This window comes from Carassius gibelio, chromosome B19 (genome assembly GCF_023724105.1).
Source record: "Carassius gibelio isolate Cgi1373 ecotype wild population from Czech Republic chromosome B19, carGib1.2-hapl.c, whole genome shotgun sequence".
Lineage (NCBI taxonomy): Eukaryota > Metazoa > Chordata > Actinopteri > Cypriniformes > Cyprinidae > Carassius > Carassius gibelio.
This window is the reverse complement of record NC_068414.1, coordinates 12,471,739-12,497,317: the sequence shown is the minus strand read 5'-3', so window position 1 is coordinate 12,497,317 and position 25,579 is coordinate 12,471,739. Positions and strand designations below refer to the sequence as shown.

Sequence of the window (25,579 nt, the reverse complement as noted above, 5' to 3'; positions counted from 1 at the left end):
AAAACCATCTATTAGAAGATTAAACTAATACGGCTTTAAAGCTCGTGGTTTCATACATGATGCAGACAGATTTAATGTCTCACTGTATGATATCAGTGGCCTTCAAATGTTTGTAAAAGCCTGAGGGAATGTACGGTTTTGATAATGCTTATCATTTTGACAAAACAAACTATTAAATCATCTTTATGAGATTATGGTTCATTAAAAATACATAGAAGAACATAGTCTGAAATTTGTTTGCTAGTCTTATTTACTAAACTAAACGAGCTAAGTACCATCTTGACCAGACTGAGAGGTCATTTTAGACCAACTTGGACTGGATTACGCTAGAAATAAAAAGAGATAGAATCTCTAAATTGTGCTAAGATAGACCTGTTGTGTATTAACCGTAATTGGTAATCCATCAGTTAAGATGTAAACACATACTGACTTATTATAATCTTCAACAAGAAAGCCAAATTAATCCTGTAATCAGTCATCACAGCTGCCAAAGTGGATGTTATGTGTTTATGCTGCTAATATCATGTAATCAAAATTGAATCATTTTTCTGGTATTCAGTGATAGTAATTATTGGTTCTTCGCTGAAAGGCATTGATCCAATATTTTGCCCTATGATTAAAGTCATTTGGTTTTTGATGATAATATCATGGTCGCAAAATCAAACAATCTTCATCTATGGTGAGTAGCTGAAAACAAGATGCTTTGCAACCATATTATATGCTGATGACCTGATTTTAAATGAGCAAACAAAGAGGAACATATGCCAAGGGATTATTTCTGATGAGAAACAGCTACCAATAATGACAGAAAAACTGAACCGTCCAAACAATATGGCAATGTGCATACTATATAGGGAATTTAAAACACAAAATACGTACATTAAGATGTCACATAATGAATAGCACAACAGATGTGTTGCATTCAGCAGATGACCGTCTAAATATGCAATGATATAAACACATAAATGAACAAAATGATGCACTGAGCTATGGCAGTAAGTTGAGTGTTTAAAACGATGGACTAAAGATGTTAACAGATTTACTGAACATCAGCTACAAAGCCAAATAAATCTGAAATAAAACATGAGTAAAACTAAGATAATATTTATATATTTATGTAAATCATATTTGCCAAAAAATTGCACTCAACACAAGTTTAATTAGAGAAAATTTGAGTTTACAAGCACAAAAAGCTGTTCACTCATCAACTCATAGTCCTTCATGCTAATTTGACACGAGCTCCCTCAGGAAATTCGGATGGTTTTGATTTTTTTGTGGGTTTTAGACTAATTAATGTCAGTGGTTCACTTGGCTTTCATGTTTTGTTCTACAACATCAGATGCACACAGTCATATTATCTTAAAAACCGCTGTGTGCTTTGAAAACTTACTCTGACACTGGATGCCTAATTAAAGCATGTCACCAGAAACCACTTATATAGCAGCTTGTATAATCTTATATAATTTGTAAAATATGCAGGGTTTGTGCCAAGCTGGCACGCTCTCGGAGCTAATATAATCATCATCTGATCTAAGTATTGCTCAACAAGCACCTGTCAGGGACGGGAAAGCCTCTGCAGAGCAACAAACGCTAAAGCTTGATGCAGCACATTTGGAAAAGTTTTAGAAGGTGTGCAGAAGATGAAGTTAGTAGGCAAAGGGCTTGTCTAAACCTGTTAAAACTGTAGTTTGATTTTCCACTGCTGTATGCTGAGGATTTGCCATCGTCCTGTCGATCTTCAGTCATTTGTGCCAAGACTGCAATGAATCCAGGACACTTTCCAAAGCTACTAATGAGAGAAATATCTGTGACTTGCCAAATAAACAAAAAGATGAACATAGTTTTATAGGTTTGTTTTGCACAAAAAACACCAACTCAGTAGAAACAACAACAACAACTCAATGTCAGAGAATGTGATTAAGGTTATTAAGGTTAAGGTTATATGGGGAAGTCGTGGCCTAATGGTTAGAGGGTTGGACTCCCAATCGAAGGGTTGTGAGTTCTAGTCTCGGGCCGGACGGAATTGTGGGTGGGGGTAGTGCATGAACAGCTCTCTCTCCACCTTCAATACCACGACTTAGGTCGAACCCCCAACTGCTCCCCGGGCGCCGCAGCATAAATGATAAATGGCTGCCCACTGCTGTGTGTGTGTGTGTGTGTGTGTGTGTGTGTGTGTGTGTGTTCACTGCTCTGTGTGTGTGCATTTCGGATGGGTTAAATGCAGAGCACAAATTCTGAGTATGGGTCACCATACTTGGCTGAATGTCACTTCACTTTCAAAATGTAGAAGAGTTATTATCGAGTTTGTAAGTAAAAAATCCACCATTATGCCATTTTTAAGGTGGCTAATATTGTTTTATGAGTCTCCTAAAACAGGTTTACATGCAAGCAAGGTCAAAAAACATCTTCGATTTCTCAGAAAATAAATGTAATTTTACCTAATTTCTGAACGATTCATAAATGACTCGTGCGAAGCAGTTCAAAAAATGCTTGTGGATTATTGTGATGTTATTATCAGCTGTTTAGACTCTCTTTCTGACGGCACCCATTCACTGCAGAGCATCCACTGGTGAGCAAGTAATGCTACATTTCTCCAAACCTGTTCTCATGAAGAAACAAACTCATCTACATCTGGGACATTTTTATCAAATGTACATTTTTGGTTGAACTGTTCCTTTAAGGATGCTTCAAAAAAGAAAACTTGCACATGTGCAATTAAGGCACTTCATCTGAGGAAAGAGGGATCTTGATCTCATTGCTACTTGTTTGATGTTGCTGTAAATAAATACATATATGTTTTATTATTCATTTTATTGATCTCATTGTCACTTCTTTGATGTTGCTGGAAATAAATTGATTCATTTATAAATCATTTATTTCAATCTCATTGCCTTACGTTACGAAAAGCAAACATTTTCCTAAATTAGCATATGCATAAAACTGCACAATACTTTTAATTTCTATGCAGCACATGCATCCAGTCGCTTGCTCCCAGTGGGCTCTACTTTGATGTGCTGTAAAGCTCAAAATACCAATGATACTCATAGTTACAGACAGCTCACCCAGACAAGGTTATAACAACCTTGTTCCAACAGCGTCACAGCATTTTTCCTCCCCAGCATTTTTATTGTGTTTCTTCTCAAGATATGTGCACAAATGAAGTTCAGTAGAAAACTATTTTACCTCAAGGTGGCTTCTTCAGTTTTGCTTTTGTCAACTATAATAGAAAGAGAAAAACGATCCACTCTATTAAAGACTCGCAGCCACGTGGACGCCAACACACGTTTGAGCTAACTATACACTACTGATATAGTGTACATTTCCTTCTGTAAATATATTACAACTTAATTTTTGACTAGTAATATGCATTGCTAAGAATTCATTTGGAGAACTTTAAATGTGATTTTCTCAGTATTTAGATTTTTTTGCACCCTCAGATTTCAGATTTTCCAATAGTTTGTTAATATTGTCCTAACAAACCATACAGTACATCAATGGAAAACTTATTCATTCAGCTTTCAGGTGATGTATAAATCTCAATGTCAAAAAACTGACCCTTAATGACTGCTTTTGTGCTCCAGGATCACAGTTCCTTGCTTTCTCTGTGTTTTTACACTGAGTGGAACAAAGTTAGACTGGATTAGCGGCATAAAATGGCATTTTCAGCAAACAATTATCAATTTGCGCCAGGGCTTTCCTCTACAAGGAGAACACAATTATAAGAGAAGTTCAGAATGATTAGAAAGAGTTTATTCTCAGCAGGAAACAAACAAACTCTGTATAAGTGCATCATTTGTGTTAATTAAAAAAAACAATAGACCACCAGGAGCTTTGACGTATTTAAATGACTCTAATTTCTTTTCCCAGTAATTCTATTTACTCAGATAAACAAACTCTGCTCTGGTGATAGACTTTCCACCTCTCCTTGATGCTAACAAAAGAACTAATGCCATTTGCTTTCCTTTCTTCTTTAATTATCCGTATTGTGCTTCTCTTTGAATTGAACAAACAAAGTCACTTTGAACTGAGCAAACTGAAGCGAGGGTGGCTGTATTTGCTTGTAATGGGACTAACAAGCTGTCTGAAACTGGCAAGTGTGATTTAAATGCAAAGTGTGTTCTCCGCCTGTTGCATAGGAACAGTATTACAACCAGACTGTCTTACTTTTCTTAATCAGCAGCTTCCCACTCTGCTGTGAGTCACTGGACAGGAGATATCTGGACACATGGACACAACACACGATGTGTGCTGACAGATATTGAGCAGTGGGCTTTAGATTGGTGTATTGTCTTTAGAAAAGCTGTTCTGGGTGATTGATTTCTGTCCCAAATCAAGAGAGTTGAATCCTGAATCTCTACTGTAAGAGTCAGGCAGCGAAGCTCAACGCTGCTCAATGTGCAAAATGAAGTATATCGCTTCTGCAAGTTTACTGAGCTTGGCTTCTACTAACTTTTGTTTCCTCATTGAGGTTTCCAAGCTGTCTGCATGTGCTTATGTGCCATTTTTGTAACAAAGCACTTCTGCCATCTACTGGTTCCTTTTCCTGTGTTCATGAAGAAATTGAGATGATAAGTCATTCAAGTCGGTTGAATTCTCTGCAACCATATTTTAAAGAAATAGAAATTAAATTATAGAAAGTTTTTCTTCATATATATGCACATTTTTGCTCTTGAATATGGTTTGTGTGAGTGTAAATGTGTACACCTAGCATATTTTGGGACAAATGTATACCCGGAAGTGAACTAAAACTGACAAAACCTCTCTTTTGAGTATGTCCTCATTTGTAAAAACAGTATGAAATAAATAAACAAATAATAGTTTCATAATAGTTTTTTTTTTTTATCTGAATGTCAGAATTGAAATTGCTAAATAAATGCATGAAAACAAATTACAATTATCACTAATTACCATATTTACTCATTTAAATTCTTAAAGTAAACAAAGACATGTCTGTGTCTACGTGTAAACTTGCATACAATTATTTAGCTAAAATAACATGGCTGATGCAATGGTTAAAACTGTATGGAAAATATAACATTAATAATTAAACAGTGCTATTTTAGTATTATTTAGATAGTATTTGTTGGTATTTTGAATTGAATTTTATATTTTCAGTGTTCATTTCTGTGCTTATGTACTGATTATTTATCTATTTATGCACGCACATATGTTTATGTAATGTTCAGCTTGCCAAAGCAACAGCAAGTTAAAATTTTTTCATCTAATATTTATATTTGATCTTATTGCAGCTTTATTTTAATGAATGAAAATGGTGGTAACACTTTTTTTAAGGTGCCCTTGTTATACGTTACTATAATAATAACAATTAACTATGCATAATTACATGCAATAGCTCTAAACCAAAGCCTAACCTTAACCTTAACTTACAATATGTAGTTTATTAATTCCCTGTTTGATCATTCCTCAGATCACATTATGAATGTAGCCAGTGTCAGTGTGTTTATGTGAGGCAGGGTTAGAGGATGTTGACAGGGAAATACCTCCGCTGAGGACTGAGACCCCTGCAGACGCTGTCTCTCCGGGTCAAGAGAGGGAAAAGAAACATATGGCCTCTCACAGAATGAATAGACTACTTGTTCAGAAACAACTATTCATTTTTTCAGTTTATATAACTATAGACTGTCATTAAAAGTCTGAAATAGCTGCCACAAGAGTTCCAGAAGTCTTTTCTTTAACCCTGTGAGACTCCAAAGGCTACTTCAGAAGCTCAAAAACATAAGAATCAGGTTGATACTTCATTTAAAATGCTCCATAAAAAAAAAAAAAAAAAAAAATCAAACATCATTAAATCATTATAAATTTGTATTTCTAGTAGGCCATCCAAATTTGTATTTAGCCTAAATATAGGCTATACTATTAGACCTGAAATGTATTTTCTTGCTCTTGAGATACATTTAGAAATGTATTCTAGTATGTGAAGGTTGAAACTAAATATGTTCTCTATCTCAAAAAATATTTTTAATTTAGCTTCACTGTTTGTAACATAAATTAAGTGCATATTTGAAATATTTTGGGGGAAAAAACGGAATACTGGTTTCTGCAAAAAATAATTGTTTATAATCAAAGTGTATATAGATAGATAGATAGATAGATAGATGTGGAAGGATCAATCACAGTCGTTTGTGATTAGTGGATGAAGCTCTTTACGGAATAACGTAAAGATTATTGGGGTGCTTTTCATTTATATGTATCAGTCCTCTTCGTTGAAGTATACACACATGTGTCCCGTGACACCGAGGTTTGAATGCGTCTCTGTGGCGGACTCATCTTCTCTCGGCCCCCTGCAGGACACAGAAGAGTCTGAGAGGAAACTTGTTCAGAGCAGGAGCGCATGTGTGACCCCCGCTACAGTCAGGCAACGATGGCCACTAAACTGCCTCAGCTTCTCCTTTGCTTTTGGATAACTTTGCCATTCTGTGTCACGGAAAAAGTCAAAGAAAGGAGCGGCCGCCACAGAGATGCGGAGTTCACTGACAAGGTAAGATTGTAGAAATCTGAAGAAACGCGTTAAACTTTTGCATGTTAAAAATCTAATCCGGGTCAAAGCAGAGGTTTCGTAGAGTCACCAATTTTATCCATTTAGGCTAAAAATGTGTTTAAGATGGTCGGGCTGATTCTGGAAGGAGAAAGTACTAATTTGTAAATCATAGCCATTGTTAAAGTTACATTTATTTGAATTTGAAGGGTTCATTTGATTTATTTTTTATTTTTTGTTCTCCGTTACTTGGTTATGATTAGGGTAATTACATTTGATTGAACGATTCAAGAAAATAATAGCTTGTAGGGAAATGCAGTAACGTTAGGCTATTCAGCCTCTTAATGGATTCCAAGAAAAGGTTTAAAATTTAAATAATTAGGTTCCGTGTGATTTTCTTGCTCGTGGATTTAAATATATACCAAGATCCAATGAAAGCACGCTGTGTTAAACAATGGCTTTGTAGTAATGTCCGAATCGCGGAAGAGTCGGTTCTTTTTCATCATTCAGTTGAATCGACTCGCAGTGCATTTGTAAATGTTATCAGGATCAGAATAATAACTTTGTAATGTACTCAGACAGAGAAGTGTGTAACTTAGTCGAAAAATAGTCGATTAGTCGATTTAATTAAGCATAAAAAACAAGGTGTGAAACACTAGGGTGACTCAAAAGAATCGTTTTGATTCATTAAAATGAACTGATTCGCCAAAATTATTCTAAGTGTGTTCCTCAAGTGACTCTTTAAAGAAACTGCTATCCAGATTTGGCTTAGGAATTCGTGGGAATACATTTTAAGCCGACATGTGTAAATGTTGTAAGCAGATCCAAAGTACTTTATAGAAACACATCACACACACAAACTTCACAAATCACAGTCTGTATCTCCACAGTCTGTATCTCTATGCAAATGAATTATGATCATGATAAAACAGCAATTAACTGTCCAAAAAGTAAAATCAATAAATGTAATTAAAATCAAGCTACATCTTGTGTGATTCACTCAGTTCCTCTCATGTGATCTGATTCATTTGGCTGCTCACTGGGAGACTGTGTGTATGCGGTGACTGAAGCTTGTGTTCATTCCCACACCGGACACGAGTGATCAAGATGGCCTGTCCACGCGCTACATTTCTTTGGCGGCTCTGACTTAGCAGCTACCTAATATTGGTGAATTGTGAGATGCTTTTTGTTGGATTAACTTTCAATTTGTCAATCACAGTTGAGTAATATCTAAATAAACACACAACTGTACAGTACTTTCCACATTTTTATCAGCGGATGCAAACAAACCACAGCACTGGGACTCATTGGGGTTTTTATGCCTCATTGATGTTCACACGTATGGGTTATAATCCAGAAAACCTGGATGGGAAGGGCTTGGTCTGTAAAAACGCCGCAAGAAACAGAGAACTGTCATTATTGGAAAACCACAAGATAGTGGATTACATTTACTCACTGGATGAGAGCTGACAAAGACTATTTCATATAGTATTTAAAATACTATAATATACAGTATTTAATATACTGTGCAGTACTTATACTATAAACAAAATGATACGAAATGTTATTCTTTTTATTATATATGTTAACAGTATAAGTACAGAACAGTATTAAATCCAAAAGTTAGAATTGTCTTGTGTCAGAACTTAAATAAAGTGAACAGACTGTGACTGTGGTCGGGGGATTTTACACCAATTCTCCTTCCAGTTTATTTTTTCATTTTGGCACAAACGTGTCCATCTCAAAGAAAACTGGGCCATAGTACTTTCCCACCCACAGCGGTCTGTGCATTGTGGTGAATCAGTCCCTTTCTCATTAACAAGACGCCAACGCCTCTGCAGACTACTGACATGCCTCTGTGCTTCATGTTTTTGTCATTAGTACCAGACGTGCATGCAGGGAGTACCTGGAGTGCAGGGCAGGGATGGGAACCCGGGGATAAACGGCATTCCAGGAACCCCAGGAATCCCTGGGAGAGACGGACTGAAGGGCGAGAAGGGAGAGTGTGAGTCTGAGAGGTTTGAGGATCCCTGGAAACCCAACTTCAAACAGTGCGCCTGGAATTCTCTGAACTACGGCATTGATCTGGGCAAAATTGCTGTAAGTATATTGCCTGTAATGGAAGAGCTCATGGCAATTTCATATGCAATTGAAAAATAAGAATTGCATGAAAATGTATGATTTCAAATAATAATAATTTAAAGTTAGCATGGTGTAAGCAGATCACATGAAAACGTACAAATGAGATACAAATTAATTCAAATGATCCACTAATTCGTGAAAGTGTATAATAGTTAAGCAAACATTTTTTTGGAACTGAAGCTCAAATCAAATCTGAAAATGCTGAAATAGTGTAAAGGTAGCTTGACTTCTTGGTTTGGACAAGCAGGTTGCCCTGCTCTGAATTCACACCATTGGTTGAGCCGGATAATGATATGTTAAACTGCTCAAACAGCAGTGTTGTGCAACAGCAAACATGCTACAGTGTTCACACAGGAAATCAACAGGCAAATTAAATTAAATTTATGCATTTTGCAGATGCTTTTATCCAAAGTGACTTACAGTGCATTCAGGCTATACATTTTTACCTATCATGTGTTTCCAGGGAATCGAACCCCCAACCTTACGCTTGATAATGCAAAACTCTACCACTTGAGCTACAGGAACATGACTTGTAGGTACTGTAGTTTGCCCATCAAAAATGGGTCGGAAATATTGTAAAAAACATGAAAAAACCCATTGACTTAGACATTAGCCTATAACACACACTATAGACTACAGACATTCGTATTTAGGTTTAAGTTTCAGTTATAAGTGATTATTCATTCATCAGTGATTTAACAGTGGAAGGCGTCTTGATTCTTCCTTCACAGGAGTGCACGTTCACCAAGCAGCGATCGGACAGCGCTCTGCGTGTGCTCTTCAGCGGTTCTCTCAGACTCAAGTGTAAGACGGCCTGCTGTCAGCGCTGGTACTTCACCTTTAATGGGGCAGAATGCACTGGACCGCTGCCCATAGAGTCTATCATTTACCTGGACCAGGGCAGCCCCGAACTCAACTCCACCATTAACATACACAGGACCTCCACAGGTAACCATAGATCAGTATTTTTTGTTTTCTATAAGACAGTACATTTATAAGATTGCAAAGCTCACACAAAATATACACAGTCAAAATAAGATAGACACTATATAGACACTTAACTAATATAAATGTATGATATAATGTTTGTGCATGAGATATTTTGTTAAACATTGGCAATACAAATATTAAACACATATTTCAAACTTTTGCTTTGATCTTACATTCACACGATAAGTATTGAACTGATTACATAGCCTATATATATTCATTCATTCCCACATGTTCTTAAATAAAAAGCATGATATTATAAAATCTTTTTAATCATAGTGCTTGTTTATGGCTTGTTTATGCTCTGCAATTATGCTCCTATTTATGGCCTTGCGGTTTTAAAAATAGGGTAGTGGTACACAGTAAACATCAATTGGACTCACAACATATACATTCCAATAAATTATATATTCCACTTACTTACATTACACCAAAAGGTGTCTATATTGAAAATTCATGATTTTAATAAAATTAGTCCACTTTCTTTGTGCTCATTCTCTCACAACCAACACTTTCATGTGATCAGAAATGTATTTCTGTTTAAAATGCAATTTTTGCATAATCATACTGTTTTATGTACAAGACTCACACGCTGTATTTTTGGAGAGTAGAGATAGTCTCTTATACAGATGTCTTTGTCACATGGATTCCTGTGAGTGTTCTTTTGTGTGGTTGAATGCAGTTTGGCAGCTTTCATAAGCATCTATGCTGCAATTACAGAGAGACCGGAGGAATTTGAGAGCTCTGTGTGGTTTCTCACCAGCTCACATCCCAGCATTCAGTCCACACTTACACATGACCAACACATCTAAGCTGCTCTTAACTAGCGGAAAGGGATCTGTGATACAGTGTGCATTCATTTAGCAAAACTACACTGACTGCACAATGCACAAATAAAAATAATAGCAATAATAATTGATGTAACTTTTACAAAAAAGAAATTGGCCAATCCATATGAAAACTGTTTGGGATGGACAGGTGGCAGACACAGACAGACAGATAGACAGATAGACAGACAGATAGATAGATAGATAGATAGATAGATAGATAGATAGATAGATAGATAGATAGATAGATAGATAGATAGATAGATAGAAGACAGATAGAAGACAGACAGACAGACAGAAAGAAAGACAGACAGACAAATAGAAGACAGACAGACAGACAAACATACAGACAGATAGATAGATAGACACATAGATAGAAGAGAGACACAGATAGACGTACAGACAGAGAGACATATAGAAAGACAGACAGACAGTAAGACAGCCCTGAAAGACAGCGGAGACCAGGACAACTAGAGCCGTAGATACAGATCCCCTGTAAAGACCTTGTCTCAGAGGAGCACCAGGACAAGACCACAGGAAACAGATGATTCTTCTGCACAATCTGACTTTGCTGCAGCCTGGAATTGAACTACTGGTTTTCGTCTGGTCAGAGGAGAACTGGCCCCCCAACTGAGCCTGGTTTCTCCCAAGGTTTTTTTCTCAATTCTGTCACCGATGGAGTTTCGGTTCCTTGCCGCTGTCGCCTCTGGCTTGCTTAGTTGGGGTCACTTCATCTACAGCGATATCGTTGACTTGATTGCAAATAAAAACAGACACTATTTCAACTGAACAGAGATGACATCACTGAATTCAATGATGAACTGCCTTTAACTATCATTTTGCATTACTGAGACACTGTTTTCCAAATGAATGTTGTTCAGTGCTTTGACGCAATGTATTTTGTTTAAAGCACTATATAAATAAAGGTGATTGATTGACAGATAGAAGACAGACAGATAGAAGACAGACAAAGACAGACAGAGAGATAGATAGATAGACAGACAGTTAGATAGATAGATACATAGACAGACAGATAGACAGACAGACAGAAATATACATAGATAGATAGATAGATAGATAGATAGATAGATAGATAGATAGATAGATAGATAGATAGATAGATAGATAGAGAGCTAGATAGAGAGATGACAGACAGACAGATAGAAAACAGAAAGACAGACAGAAAGATAGATATATAGACAGACAGATAGATATAAAACAGATAGCTAGATAGAAAGCAGACAGACAGATAGAAGACAGACAGACAGCTAGATAGACAGATAGAAGACAGGAAGACAGACAGACAGATAGATAGATAGATAGATAGATAGATAGATAGATAGATAGATAGATAGATAGATAGATAGATAGATAGATAGATAGATACAGGTAGGTCTCTTCTTTAAAACATTTATTTGTGCTATGTGCGTGTTTATATTTTATTTATATTAATGACAAAACATGAATAACACATAATAATAACACATACTGTGCTTTAGAGTATACAGTGTTGCTGACGCTGTGTGTATGTGTGTGTGTGTGTCAGTGGAGGGGCTCTGTGATGGGATCCAGGCCGGGCTGGTGGATGTTGGGATCTGGGTGGGCACATGTGCTGATTATCCTCGTGGAGACGCATCGACAGGATGGAACTCTGTATCCCGAGTGATCATCGAAGAGCTTCCAAAATGAGCTCTTCATCTTCAGAACTGTCATCATCACCGCGGCAGAAGAAGACATCGTGTTCCTGTCACAGAAAGGACCTTCTTCACAGAAATGGGACAAATTAAAGCTAATAGAGTTGCTTTGAGTCTGTGCAGCTCTTAAGTCATGCCATTATTATTCTCATTGTGAAAGTTGAGGAATTCAGAATTCTCGGTTTAGATAGTACAGACAAAATAGAAGCACCTTGTTTGTGCTATGTTTTTTTTGGACACTACCATAATGGAAATTAGCAGAAAAATACCTTGTACATTGTAACTATCATGTCAAACATGGTGATAATATATGAGGTCATCAACTGTACAATGCTACCACCATTTTAAGGAGAGTCCAACAAAGATGATCCTTCCTTTGCTGATATTTATTTAGTGGCTCTTCCCTCCTTCCTGTGCCTTGATGACTAGAACTCATATTTTTGTTTTTATTACCTATAAGTATGAAGAAAAGTCAGGGCATGTTTCATCTCAAAAATAAAAACTTAACGGGAAAACAAGTCTCATCATTTTCTCTACTGTAATATATATATATATATATATATATATATATATATATATATATACATACACGCACGCACATACACACACACACACACACCGCAGGTAAAATCACTTGAAATGTGGCCCAGGTGCCTCCCATTTCTCTTGATCACTGCTGAGATGTTTCTACACATTGACTGGAGTACAACTGTGGTAAATGGAGTGGACATGATTTGGAAAGGCTCTCTGTAAAAGACTTCACAGATCAGAGCGGAAACCAGGCCATGAGGTCAGAAGAACTGCCTGCAGAGCTCAGAGACAGGATTGTACCGAGGCATAGATCTGGGGAAGGCTACAAAAATAATTCTGCTGCACTGATGGTTCCCATAATTCTCATTGGGAAGAAGTTTCTACACCTGGTGGCCCAGCCAAACTGAGAAACTGATGGAGACGGGCCTTGTCTAGACTGGTGATCAAGAAGCTGATGGTCACTCTATTTGAGCTCCATGATCATATGTGGAGATATGAGAAACCTACAGAAGGAAACATCACTGCAGTACTTCACAGATCTGGGCTTAGAGGCAGTGTCGGTGTGGCCAAACTCAATCTTCAGTAAAGATACATAAAACACATTTAGAATTAGCAAAAAAAGCTGAGACTGTGAGAAACAAGATTCTCTGGTCTATATATACAGTATATATATAAAGTACACACACACACACACACAGACACACGTATGAGACTGATACATGCACACACACACACAGAGAGAGAGAAAGACTGTTATTCAGTAAGTATGCAATAAAATAATCAAGATATACTCACAATGACAGTAAAACCATTTATAATGTTACAAAGTTTATAATTAAAAAATCAATTATTTTGACGTTTTATTTATAAAGGAATCCTGAAAATATATATAAATGCAACCATAAGAGCTTTTCTTAAAAATGAATTATAAAAAAACTAAAAAAAAAACCATTTGAACACTTTTATACATATTAAAAAAGTTTTACAATTTTAAAATTTAAAAGTTTAAATTTTAGTTTAAACAAAAGTTTTGGTAATTATCTTAAAAAGCCGATGAAAAAAGCCAAAAGTACGAGCATCATAAAATGGGGTGTAGATGTAAAAGGCAGTGCTCTGAAGTGTGTGCAGCTTGACTGAGGACTGGAATGTCTGTGGTCCTGAAGTAGTTTCACAGCTGCTCCCGAGTGTTCAATATTAGGAGAAATCAGACTCCTGCTACTACAGGTTAAGACACACTGGCCCATAGAAGTATACAAGTCATATGTTGAAATATCTCTGCATTAAATAACAAAAAATGCTGTTATATCACTTGTATGTTGTGTATTTAATATTGAATTAAATGTGTAATTACACATTTGTAATGATAAAAATATATGAACTTCAAATACTGCTACACGCTACAGTATAAATTATAATCAAGCACTTTACATGTGCTTCAATATATTAGTCAACACGTCAAAATAAGTAAGTGTACTACTTTAAAGCACAACAAAAATTTTAACCATGAATTAAAATGTATGTTTATTACTAAAGCATTTTTTTTTGAAAGTCTACTTAAGTGTGTTAAAAAATAACACAGTCAAATGATTAATCACACACACATACAGTATATATTTTATAAAAATATTTAATATATAAACATTTTTATGAAATATATACATGCATGTGTGTGTTTTTATATACATACACATAAATATACACAGTACACACACATATATTATAAAAAAAACAAATGTTTTATTTTGGATGCGATTAATCGTTTGACAGCACTAATTAAAAGCCATGATTAAAGTCTTTAAGCACACTTAAATGGCCATTTATTTGATTGATATCATATTATCTTCAAGTGCAGCTAGTACACTATGAAGCACACTCAATACAATAAAGTTCACAAAACCTCAGCATTTGAGCATAAACGGCAAGTGAGAGAAGGGAGTCATTATTAAAAACATAGTCTGTGTTTGTTATATATATTCCTTTATTGGATGTGTAAAAATGGCTTAAACGTACATCAGCTCTTCATTGTGCGTCACTAACAAAAGCACATTCATATATACAAACATAACAGCCTCTCAGTTACTCAAAGCGTTCCTCTCTTCCAGTAGATGCCATCTACACACATCTGGTTCAAATCTGCTATTATCCTGCAGTGTGACATCATTTCCTGAGCCAGCCGAGATCTGCTGAGTGGCTTCGTTCTCTCACGTAGATCAGCAAATATAGCAGCTGTTTGGGGAAAATATCTTACAAAAAAAAAGAAAACCGTGTGTTTGGTGAATACTGTGTGCGGTTGCATTGTCACAGGATGGCTTGAATCCACTTTTCCACGAGTTAGCATGAGCTCCATGCTAGTTCTGCACACACACACACACACACACACACACACACAGTCCTGGTATATTGTGTCGTGTTGGTCCGTGGTTGTGTTTGAAACTTTAGTGATACTCGCCCAAAAGTAAGCGTGACACATTTTCGAACACCAGAAATGTGATGCAGCACGCTGGAATGACTCGCACCAGGTTTGGGACCATGCCTTTGTAAAAGCCTTCGATCCCCTCGTTGCTAGAGAGAGCCAGACACAAACATACTGAGCTGAGTCACAGTATTCCTATCCAGTCTATATGAAGAGCAGCTGCTAACAAATGAAGAGGTTTAAGAAGGCAATGTCTTTCAAAAATCAGGAATCATAAGGTTTAAGTACGGTTAAATGAATGTTGTTATGCATAACATTAAAAATGCCAGGATGATTCAACTGTAATGACATTATAATGAAGAAAAATCTCAACAAGAAAACCTTTAAGTACTTTGGGATAATCATTAATTATTACTTAGTTAAAAATATGTATTATTATTATTTATATTATTATTTTACCAAAAGCCAAATCAAGGTGAAATCAATATATATACATATATTTAGGTTTTAGTTTTTTTTTAAACCATGTTAAATTATCATTAATTAATATAAGAATAGATTTCTAAGAACATATATTTTATACTAGATTTTAAAGTTTTTAGTTTTTTGAATTTTCAGCTTTCACAAAAAAAATTCTAAACCATATCAAATTATCATTAATTAACAAAGAATACATTTTAAACTAGATTCTTAAAGGGTTTTCTCATAGATTTTCCTTACCATTTTTGTTTCTTTATTATATACTCCTATAAGTCACTGACTCCATTAACATTTAGCAATTATTATTGTAATTCTAAATTATTATTATTAATATTTACAAAGCAGTATTAACTGAACATAAAAAAAAAATGAGACAAACATTCAAAAGTTTAGGGTTGGTATTTTAAACAACAAAGATGCATTAATGACATTTATAGTTATATTTCAAACAAATGCTGTTCATTTGAAATTTAAATTATAATAATATTTCACAATATTACTGTTTTACTGTATTTCTGTTCAAATAAATTCAGCCTTAAGAGACTACTTTAAAAAAATAAAAATAAAAATGAACTGACTGACTCACTAACACTTTTGAATGGTAGTGTACATATCTACATTAAATACTATTACAATTCATTTAATTATGATGAAGTGAAAACAGCGATAAAACTTTACATTCTAAAAAGGGTTTCTATGAAGGAATCCAAATGAATCATTTTGCTTGACTCAGTTTTGAGTCCATACCTCCACGTCCTGCGGATGACGTCCACGATGCCGCTGTAGTTGTTGTGCTGGTCCTGCAGGCGAGCGCGCACCACCTGGTACGGGTAGGTCACTGCTACAGCAAATATTTTGGAAATGGCAGCCATGGTGATGTATTCCAATGGAGACTAAAGCAGAGACAGACGGGACGGAGAGACTGACTCACAAAGATCATTACTGCCTCCACTACTCATAAACCACTCTTCCTAAAGGTTACAATATACAGTAAAAACGCCACATAATCGCACGGCTCATTCCTGTCTGTGGTGCCTTTATGGTACCTCATAAAATGTTGAAAATCAATTTGGATGACACTGTCTGAGCTTTTATTAGATAATATTATTCTACAAAGGTTTCCAGAAATGTCATTGAAATGAAATGGATAGTTCCACCCAAAATTATAATGACCCCATGATTTACTCACCCTCTTTCTTCTTTCAGACAAAAGATTTAGTTCTATTAAAAAAATATCCTGCTCTATCTAGATCTAGTTGATCTATTTCATATATTTACACATGTTGGAGGGGACTTACCTGTTTAACAAGCTGGTGTCCAGCATTAGCTTATTAGGATTACATTGACATTTTATCAATTAAATGCTTACATTTTTTGTAATCTGTCTGTAACTGTTTGTATCTCATGGGGTACATCATCCTTTTAGGGCTATAAATCAATTTATGAAAACACATGTAGACTGTGATTTTGTGGCTTGTGTTTTAGAAAATGTAATCAGAAACAGATTTCGTTGGAAAGGTTGACAGTCAAGGTTCAATATTTGGTAACGGTTTTCTAATAGAAGTGATATTGTGAGAGAAAATTATTGATTTGTGGCAGAAAACACACACACACACACACGCACAAAAACAATATACAGTAGTTTGAGTGTAACCCAGTGGTTATTGTTTTTGGATAGTGCCCAAACAAAATCGCACAGAAACCACAATTTTTGTGATATCAACTTCAAATTTGGAACATAAATTTGTTAGACATAATTTTTGAGTGCAACATATTTTATAAAATATTTTGTTTATATAAAAATATTAGTATACTTCATTATCTTTACTGTAAACTTAAACTTTTATAACTTTTTTTATAATTTATTTTAAAAAAATGCTTTCACTTTAGCAAGCATTGATAAACAAGTATTCTGTTTTCAGTCAATTTACATCCCCAAAGAGGCGATGGATCTTGGGGATACAAACATTGTTATTAACAATAAGAGTCAAGTTTTTACTTTTTTATTGTATCATTTGAGTCCCAATAAGATAAAAAGATAGCCGCACCAACCCCCCTCAGCCACCCCCCCCCCCCAAAAAAAGCGATACATTGATTTTCTGATGTCTTTTTATGGGTTTGTCCTTCTTAGGGTTAAAGACTTTTAAAATCACCTTCAACACACTCAAAACTCACTTTCCAACAGCAGCGAGTGTTTGAAATAACTTCTGTTTGAGATCCGATGTGGATTATGATCACCATACAGGGCAGAATTACTCATATGCGATGCAAAAGACTACACATGCTAACAATTACCATAGTAAACATGCTAAATAAGACCGCTTGAATAAATCAGACAAATCATGAGGGCTATAACAATCCTGTATTTATTTAGTAACTTATTTTATAGTTTATAGTTTTTGTTTGGGAGCTCCCTCTGCTACTCTGGTAATATTTTTGATATTTTTTAAAAATTATAGAAATGATCAGTCTTTCTGAATGTGATAAATGCTGTGACTACAAATAAACAGAAATAGGTGTAAAATAACCCTTTAATTAAAATCTGAAATAGTAACGGAAATATCTTTAATTTTTTCGGTTATACTGAAGGACTGGAAATTTGCAACATACATTATTCACTGAATGATACAATTTCTGTCATATGTCCCATTACTGTCAAAATCTGGCAAACTTGGCCAAAATATGCTGCAAAATGTCCCAAGTGCATAGGAAAACGTTTTAATGATATGGAAATGACAGTGCTGCATCTAATTCTAGTGTGTGCTACAAATGTAAGGCTGTTTTTATTTCCTCACCAGCAGCGATTCAGATGGCATCTTCTTGTATTTGTTCTGCTCTCTTTTTAGCCCCTCGTAGGTCATGAACTGCAGTGCAGCATGGGACGTCCCCACCAGTCCAGGCACGAAACCCTGCAAGCGGCAGAACAACAAACTGAGGCTCACAAAACCACAATCACACAGTTACCTCAGACTAAAAGCAACGTCATCGTGTTCAGCTAGACTTAAATGAGAAGGAAGCCTACTTCAATACGTAATCATTTTAGGACAATCTGGCGTGACTCACAAGGCTATACTGTATTTAGGCCTAACTGGAAGCAGAGGTTAAGAGCTGGATCAATCCTCTAAACATGATACAATCACACCCTCCTGTGGCCCTACACAAAACTACAATGTTACAAAGCAAAAGAAAATTGGATCAGCCCACTATTTAAAGTCAACGTGAAATGCAATTCATTTAACATCAATAATGTGACGCATAACGGAGTAATTTTTTTTTATGCACTATGTAATGATGTCAAAAGTTTTACTTTAAAGTACATTTTAAATCATATTTTAATTTCAAAAAGTACACATATTTTGATAAGGTGACCCACATAATAAAGCACAAGTCTATTGATCGATTATAATTTGAACTGTAGAGGGATATTCGATATTACATTTCAAGTTAATATACTTTAGTATTCAATTCCAATGCCATCATTATTTGTGTAGTTATAAATATATTTAAATACACAACATCTAAGTTTAAAGTATATTTTAGTTTACCATAAATGCTTACACTTTAACCATATTTCAGAGACAACAGAAGTAAAAATTATGAAATTATATATAAAGAGTAGTGCTTTCAAACGTTTAATCGCAATTAATAACGATTAACCACACCCAAAATAAAAGTTTTTGATTACTTATGTGTGTGTGTTTACTGTGAATAATTATTGTGTGTGTGTGTGTGTGTATATATATATAAAAATACACACACATTAAGTACGTATTCAAGAAAAAATTGTTATATTTGTTTATTAAATTTATTTATAATAAAGATTATACAAAAATTTGTAAATATATATACAGACTGTGTTTATATTTACATAATAAATATACACAGTACACACAAACAAAAACGTTTATTTTGGACGCGATTAATCATGAGTAATCGTTTGACAGCACTAATGAAGATGTGCTTACATCCTGATTTATTGAGTTAAAAAGCACTCCAAAGTAATACAAATTTAACCAACAACATCTTCATTTTATTGTTATTACAATGCATTTAAGAAAACAATAAATTAAATTTACACTAACATATATATTTTTAATTATATTATTATTATTTTAAGTATGCTGAAGTGCTTCTTTTTCACAAAAGGGAATTGTGTACAGAGCGTGTGTTTAAGGCACAATTGGGACAAATGTGTAATTTCATGTTGACTTTAATCTTGAGATCAGCACACATTAAATCTCTATTTAAAATCTGTAGATGTACCCTGTAGAGTCCCGGGATACCCTCGTGACGGTATATTTTCACGAGGGCGTCCATCATTCCCTTGTACTGCTTCCGTGACGGCTCTGCACTGTACTGCAGCACCAGCCGGGTCTTTGTCACCCAGACTGGGTTGGTGAGGCAAAGCGACAGCATGCCTGGAAACATGAACAGGGGACCTTCACACCAACACTTAACTAGTCACTCCACCTTAGTGCTCTGTCTGACAGCTGAGACAGCTGTTTACATGTAAAAGAGACCAATAGAAATTAAAAACAGTGCTGTATTATCATTATGAGTCTAAAAGTGCAGGATGGGCTTGTTATAGTATGGTTTTGGTCATACTGATAAAGCTGAAGTGTGTTCATTTTCTATTAGTGAGTGATATTGCACTGATATTGCTGGACTATTTTCTTCCTCTGTTTTTTTTTTTTTTTTTTTTTGATGAATTGAAAAAAGATGCTTGTTTCACTTCCTAAGCTGATACCACAATCTTGTTTCTTCTCTATTTTTTTTGTCAGTTTCATAGAAAACTGTTTTGAAGCTGGTCATTCCTGTTATGCAATGCACTTTCATATCCTCATACATACATATATACAGTGGGGCTCCAAAGTTTGGGCACCCCTTGCAGAATCTGTGAAAATATGAGTAATTTTCAAATTATATTTCAACAAAATAAGACAAATTTGGCCATCTTCATCGTGTTCAAAAGTTTTCACCCCCAGCTCTTAATGCATCTTGTTTCCTTCTGGAGCATCAGTGAATGTTTGAACCTTTTTTTAATAGTTGTGTTTGAGTGCCTCAGATGTCCTCAGTGTGATAAGATGTATCTCAAAATCATAAAGTCACTGCTGGAAAGGGTTCAAATATGCAAAGATGCTGGAAAACTGAAGAATCTGCAGGACCTTAAAGATTTTTCTGAAGAACGCTGCTCAGTTTAACTGTTCAGAACAAACAAGGGACTCATGCACAACCATCACAAAACAGAAAGACAGTCGAGGATCATCAGGTAACAGAACACAGTACTAAGAACCAAGGGTTCCCAAACTTTTGAGTGGGGTTATTTTAATAATTTCAGCATTTTTTTGTCTTGTGGACTAAATGTTAATATCTTTTATGTACAATATCATACTCAGGACAGTACTAAATAAAATATAACATGCATTTAGTATGATCTCTCTTATTTTTTGAAAATTACTCGCATTTTCACAGATTCTGCAAAGGGTGCCCAAACTTTCAAGCCCCACTGTATGTATGTATATATATATATATATATATATATATATATAAACACAGTATGGAAACAGGATAGAAATTAAATTCGTTTTACGATTCTTTTTTAAAATATCACAAACATAGGTCAATTTCAACGTTTGTGTAAAACCTAAAACTGGTAATTGTGAGGTAAAGTCTAAAATAGGAAAAAGTCACATTGCTTTAAGATATAAAGTCATAATTACAAGATATAAAGTTCCAATTACCTGAAATAATTGCCATAATAGTTGCCATTTTGAATAATGGAAGGATGCAGTTTCTGTTTTTACATCCTCCCCCATACAATAAAGTAAATATAGAGCTTCATTTTAAATGAAGAACTGGCAACTGACACTTCATTACGCCCTGTCCTCCCAAATCACTGCTACTCTGGCATACTTTGTCAGAAAAAAAATGTCTCATAATGCTTTGAAGCTTTCTCTGAAACTGAATTTCTGCATATATATATTCAACAGCACTGGATATTCTGCATATTATTCTTGCATTCTTGACTGGAATGAATTGTGATATTGTAAATAGTTTTTCTTAAAGGACTGAGTGCAGTAACGTGATTAAAATCTGCCGAGACTGTTAATCAGAATCAAGGCCAATGCTTCACGCAGTCTCATTTGGTAACATTTATTTGATCAAAAGGACAGTAAAACTCTTTTAATTTGAAATATTATTCCAGTTGAAATAAACTGTTTTCTATATGAATATATTGTGAAATGTAATTTATTTCTCTGATCAAAGGTGAGTTTACAACATCATTACTGCAGTCTTCAGTGTCACATGATCTTCAGAAAGCAGTCTAATACGAACAGTTCTCATTATTATCCATGTTGAAAACACTTGTGCTGCTTCATATTTTTGTACAAACTGTGATACATTGGTTTCTTTAAGGGATACAAAAGCATTCGTATGAAACATAGATATTCTGTATTATTATAAGAATTTTACTGTCACTTTTGTTCGATTTAGCATGTCCTTACTTAATAAAAGCCTATCTGACTTCAGCAGTTTCCATCCTGTTTGTTTGCTTATCTCTGTGCAAATAATCAAGTTTAAGCCTCTTGATTTTGACCTGTTATATTCAGTCTGGTCTATTTTATTTAAAAGAAGCGTAAACAGGTGGTGAACATCTGATAGGCCCAGAGTGTGCGGCGAGGCCTGAAGTCTGGGCATAACAGGAATGACTGTTGTTCCAGTCTCATAGCGGCGCTCCAGATTTAGCTGCGTTTAGTTTGTCAGGCTCTCAAACTGACCTGCCTCCGCTGCAGACACCAGGTGTTCACCAGCACTCAGCTCTGTTTGCCGTCCCTCCTGCTTGTACGCTTTAATAGCATTATAACTGCAGGAAGAGGAGAAAACGCCACATTAGAGTCATTCAGCTCATGCATGTCTAGTGTACGGCGATGGAAACTGACCGTCCTTTATCTAACCGTTATTAGGGAGGATGAAAAGCATCATCATTTACTCAATTTCATGTCATTAGTACAACCTGTAAATCAAGCGTTTTTATTTCTGGGTCAGTGCTGCTGGATATAAATCTCTCTCCAGATGTATTGTTATGCTCAGATCTTCTCCTGATTTGCCTCTCTCTTGATCTTTTTTTCCACAGCACGACTGATTCTATAAACTAAATATTAGGAGAAATCTTCTTCTTGACATTAGACAAGGACAAAGACCAAATCAACAAGGATCTCCAGCTTATATAGAAGTGTTGGCACCCGGGTGAAGCTGCACATACACACGTTGTCTGCCAGTGATCCTGATCTGAAATGAGGTCAGATGATTTCCAGGAGTATCTTCATAACTCATACAGTATCAAGTGACACAGCACTGCTGGAGGAGGCTTTTTTCGGCCTGTGAACTTTAAAGGATCCGTGCCTTTTCAAGAAAGTTCTACATTATTCTTATTTTGTTATTATATTTTTAATTGATTAATAGGTTTATTTGTATTTATTTTTGTAAAAATAGTCAAGATGAATGACATTTACTCTACTATTAAAACATTTAATGATAAGTATTTTCTACTCACCAAGGCTGCATTTATTTGACTTAAAATACAGTAATATTGTGAAATATCATTATAATTTAAAAGAACATATATATATATATATATATATATATATATATATATATATATATATATATATATATATATATATACATATATACATATATACATATATATATATACATATATATATACATATACATTATATATATATATATATATATATATAGTTTTAAAATTCAAGGATGTGGAGGTGTCCAAAATGTTCCCATCTGGCATTTCTCATGCTTTAAAATGTTTAAGTTAAAATATACAGTACATATACACTGCTGGCCAAAAGTTTGGAATAAGTAATTATTTTTTTATGCTTTCGAAAGAAATCTGCATTTATAAAAAATACAGTAATATAGCAAAATATTAATACAATTTAAAATTAGTTTTCTATTAACCTGTTTTATATTACTAATTAATTTATATTATTTTGATATACTTATTTATAATAAAATATATTACGAAATATAATTTATTCCTGTGATCAAAGCTGTATTTTCAGCTTCATTACTCCAGTCTTCAGTGTCACATGATCTTCAGAAATCAGTATTATATGCTGACTTGCTGCTCAAGAAACATTTCTGATTACTAATACAGGTTGAAAACAGTTGTGCTGGTTTATATATTATTATACAGTACTGTGTGTACTATACAGTCAGTGTTTGGGGAGAAACTAGTTACATGTAACGGCGTTATGTAAATTAATTACAAAATAAATGCAACTGTAATCCATTACAGTTACTAAAAAATACATTAAATTACATTTACATTTAGTTATTTAGCAGATGTTTTTATGTGTAACCTACTACATTTCCTAAGAAACCTTCCCAACACTCAATACAGTGATGTTGTGCTTAGAAGAACTACATTCAAACAGGAAACTCCATTCCGTGCTTCCCTTTTCCACACAACTCTGACTACTTACAAGAGGAAGTACAGGCCCCACGATGCCCCGGCCGCCCAGATGTTGGGGGTCACACCCTGATAGAGACCTCTAATCCCTTCCAGCTTCCAGATGGTCTTCATGCAGTGCACCATGCCATCGTACTGGGGGCGCATTTTCAGACCATCACTTACTGGAACGAGTAAGAAACAGTGGGGGAAACAACAAAATAATCTAAAAATCTCTTTAAAAAAGGTAAAACCAGCAGGCGATCTGTTTCATGCCCTCTGTGTGCGTTTCTAGTTTTCTGGGCTGTGTCTCAAAACCTTAGTGCTGTCAAACGATTAATTGCATCCAAAAAAAAAAAAAAGTATTTGTTTATATAATTCATGTGAGTGTGCTATTTATATACGAATACACATACATGCAAATATATGATTGGTTTACACATATACATATTTATATAAAGTATAATTTATATGAATATATAAACATATATGATACATGTAAATATTTTCAAAATATCATGTCAAAATATGGTCAGTGAGTGCGCGCATTTATATATGCATAATAAATATACACTGTATGCACACATATATATGTAAACAAGAACTTTTATTTCGGATGCAATTAATCGTTTGACAGCACTACAAATCCTAGAGAGCATGACACAGTTTTTAAGATTGTGAAACTGGATACACACAGCGTTTATTTCTCTGCTATTTGTACAAGATTTTATAATTTCATTTATTTACCAGGAATAACAGAAAAACGGAGTATTTATTTATTTATATTTAATAATATTATTGTTTTTACTCGTTTTTTTTTAATATGTAATGGGTTTGAGACTTTTTTATTTAAATTAAAAATCCTGTCTAAGCAGTATTTTTGGCCATTAATGTAGGCAGCTGTATAGGTTTAAGAGTAACGTATTATAAAGAGATAAACACGTAACGTTCCTCACCTGCGAACCTGATCTTGATCAGATCCAGGGGGTGCAACACCATTGTGGAAATAACACCCCCACTGAGTCCAGCAGCAAGGTTTTCATATTTGATGTGTTTAGAGAGGCGACGGAGGCTTGCAGAAAGGGAAAGAGAGGATCCCGAGGAGTCTGCAGCGACGGCAGCGTGTCTCTGTCTGGAGACGGCGGCGGTCATGTTTGTTTACGTGCTAGAGACGGACTCCCTGAGCGGCAAGAGTCGGTAAAATACACTTTTGGGGGGCAAACAGCAGCAAATTAACACTGTTTTAACACCAATCCCCCGGTTAAGTTCAGTAGCCAACCCTGGGCCATTATTAAGCGCGACCGCTCGCCTGACCTCCGCTTCTTGCCCCTGCGGGAGAACAAGAAGGTAAATAACAGAGCGTGGTGACGCTGCTCAGTGGGCGGAGCGACGTGCATCGCAGCAGCCAATCCCCATCACGTATGATGTGACGTCATTCAGAGATCAGCCCACAGGGCTCTAGAAATCTGTGCGCGAGTGCATTGTTTTGAGACTGAGCGTGAGCTATATTTGACGACGACTTATTACACT

The 25,579-nt window shown here is 35.2% G+C and overlaps 2 protein-coding genes across 2 annotated transcripts; one reads left to right on the top strand and one right to left on the bottom strand.

Moving 5' to 3' along the window:
* Positions 1-6,260: 6,260 nt before the first annotated feature.
* On the top strand, positions 6,261-12,656 carry LOC127979422 (collagen triple helix repeat-containing protein 1-like). Its single transcript, XM_052584874.1, has 4 exons — positions 6,261-6,499; positions 8,378-8,596; positions 9,370-9,586; positions 12,002-12,656. The coding sequence occupies exons 1-4, from the start codon at positions 6,353-6,355 to the stop codon at positions 12,142-12,144; spliced, it is 726 nt and encodes a 241-aa protein (XP_052440834.1). The 5' UTR covers positions 6,261-6,352; the 3' UTR covers positions 12,145-12,656.
* A 1,984-nt stretch (positions 12,657-14,640) lies between these two features.
* On the bottom strand, positions 14,641-25,401 carry LOC127979688 (mitochondrial folate transporter/carrier). Its single transcript, XM_052585287.1, has 7 exons — positions 25,006-25,401; positions 24,084-24,234; positions 22,353-22,438; positions 19,837-19,991; positions 18,369-18,482; positions 16,321-16,466; positions 14,641-15,242 (listed from the first exon to the last, which is right to left on the bottom strand). The coding sequence occupies exons 1-7, from the start codon at positions 25,199-25,201 to the stop codon at positions 15,116-15,118; spliced, it is 975 nt and encodes a 324-aa protein (XP_052441247.1). The 5' UTR covers positions 25,202-25,401; the 3' UTR covers positions 14,641-15,115.
* Between the last annotated feature and the right edge of the window lie 178 nt (positions 25,402-25,579).

What these genes read in the sequence shown, in the direction of transcription:
- LOC127979422 (XM_052584874.1), top strand. Translation starts at nt 6,353, where the DNA reads ATGTGTGACCCCCGCTACAGTCAGGCAACGATGGCCACTAAACTGCCT. An exon ending in ATGCGGAGTTCACTGACAAG is followed by an intron (nt 6,500 to 8,377) that starts GTAAGATTGTAG and finishes TTTTGTCATTAG; the next exon opens with TACCAGACGTGCATGCAGGG. An exon ending in CATACACAGGACCTCCACAG is followed by an intron (nt 9,587 to 12,001) that starts GTAACCATAGAT and finishes TGTGTGTGTCAG; the next exon opens with TGGAGGGGCTCTGTGATGGG.
- LOC127979688 (XM_052585287.1), bottom strand. Translation starts at nt 25,201, where the DNA reads ATGACCGCCGCCGTCTCCAGACAGAGACACGCTGCCGTCGCTGCAGAC. An exon ending in GGTGTCTGCAGCGGAGGCAG is followed by an intron (nt 19,992 to 22,352) that starts GTCAGTTTGAGA and finishes TCATGTTTCCAG; the next exon opens with GCATGCTGTCGCTTTGCCTC. An exon ending in GTCATCCGCAGGACGTGGAG is followed by an intron (nt 15,243 to 16,320) that starts GTATGGACTCAA and finishes GGCTCTCTCTAG; the next exon opens with CAACGAGGGGATCGAAGGCT.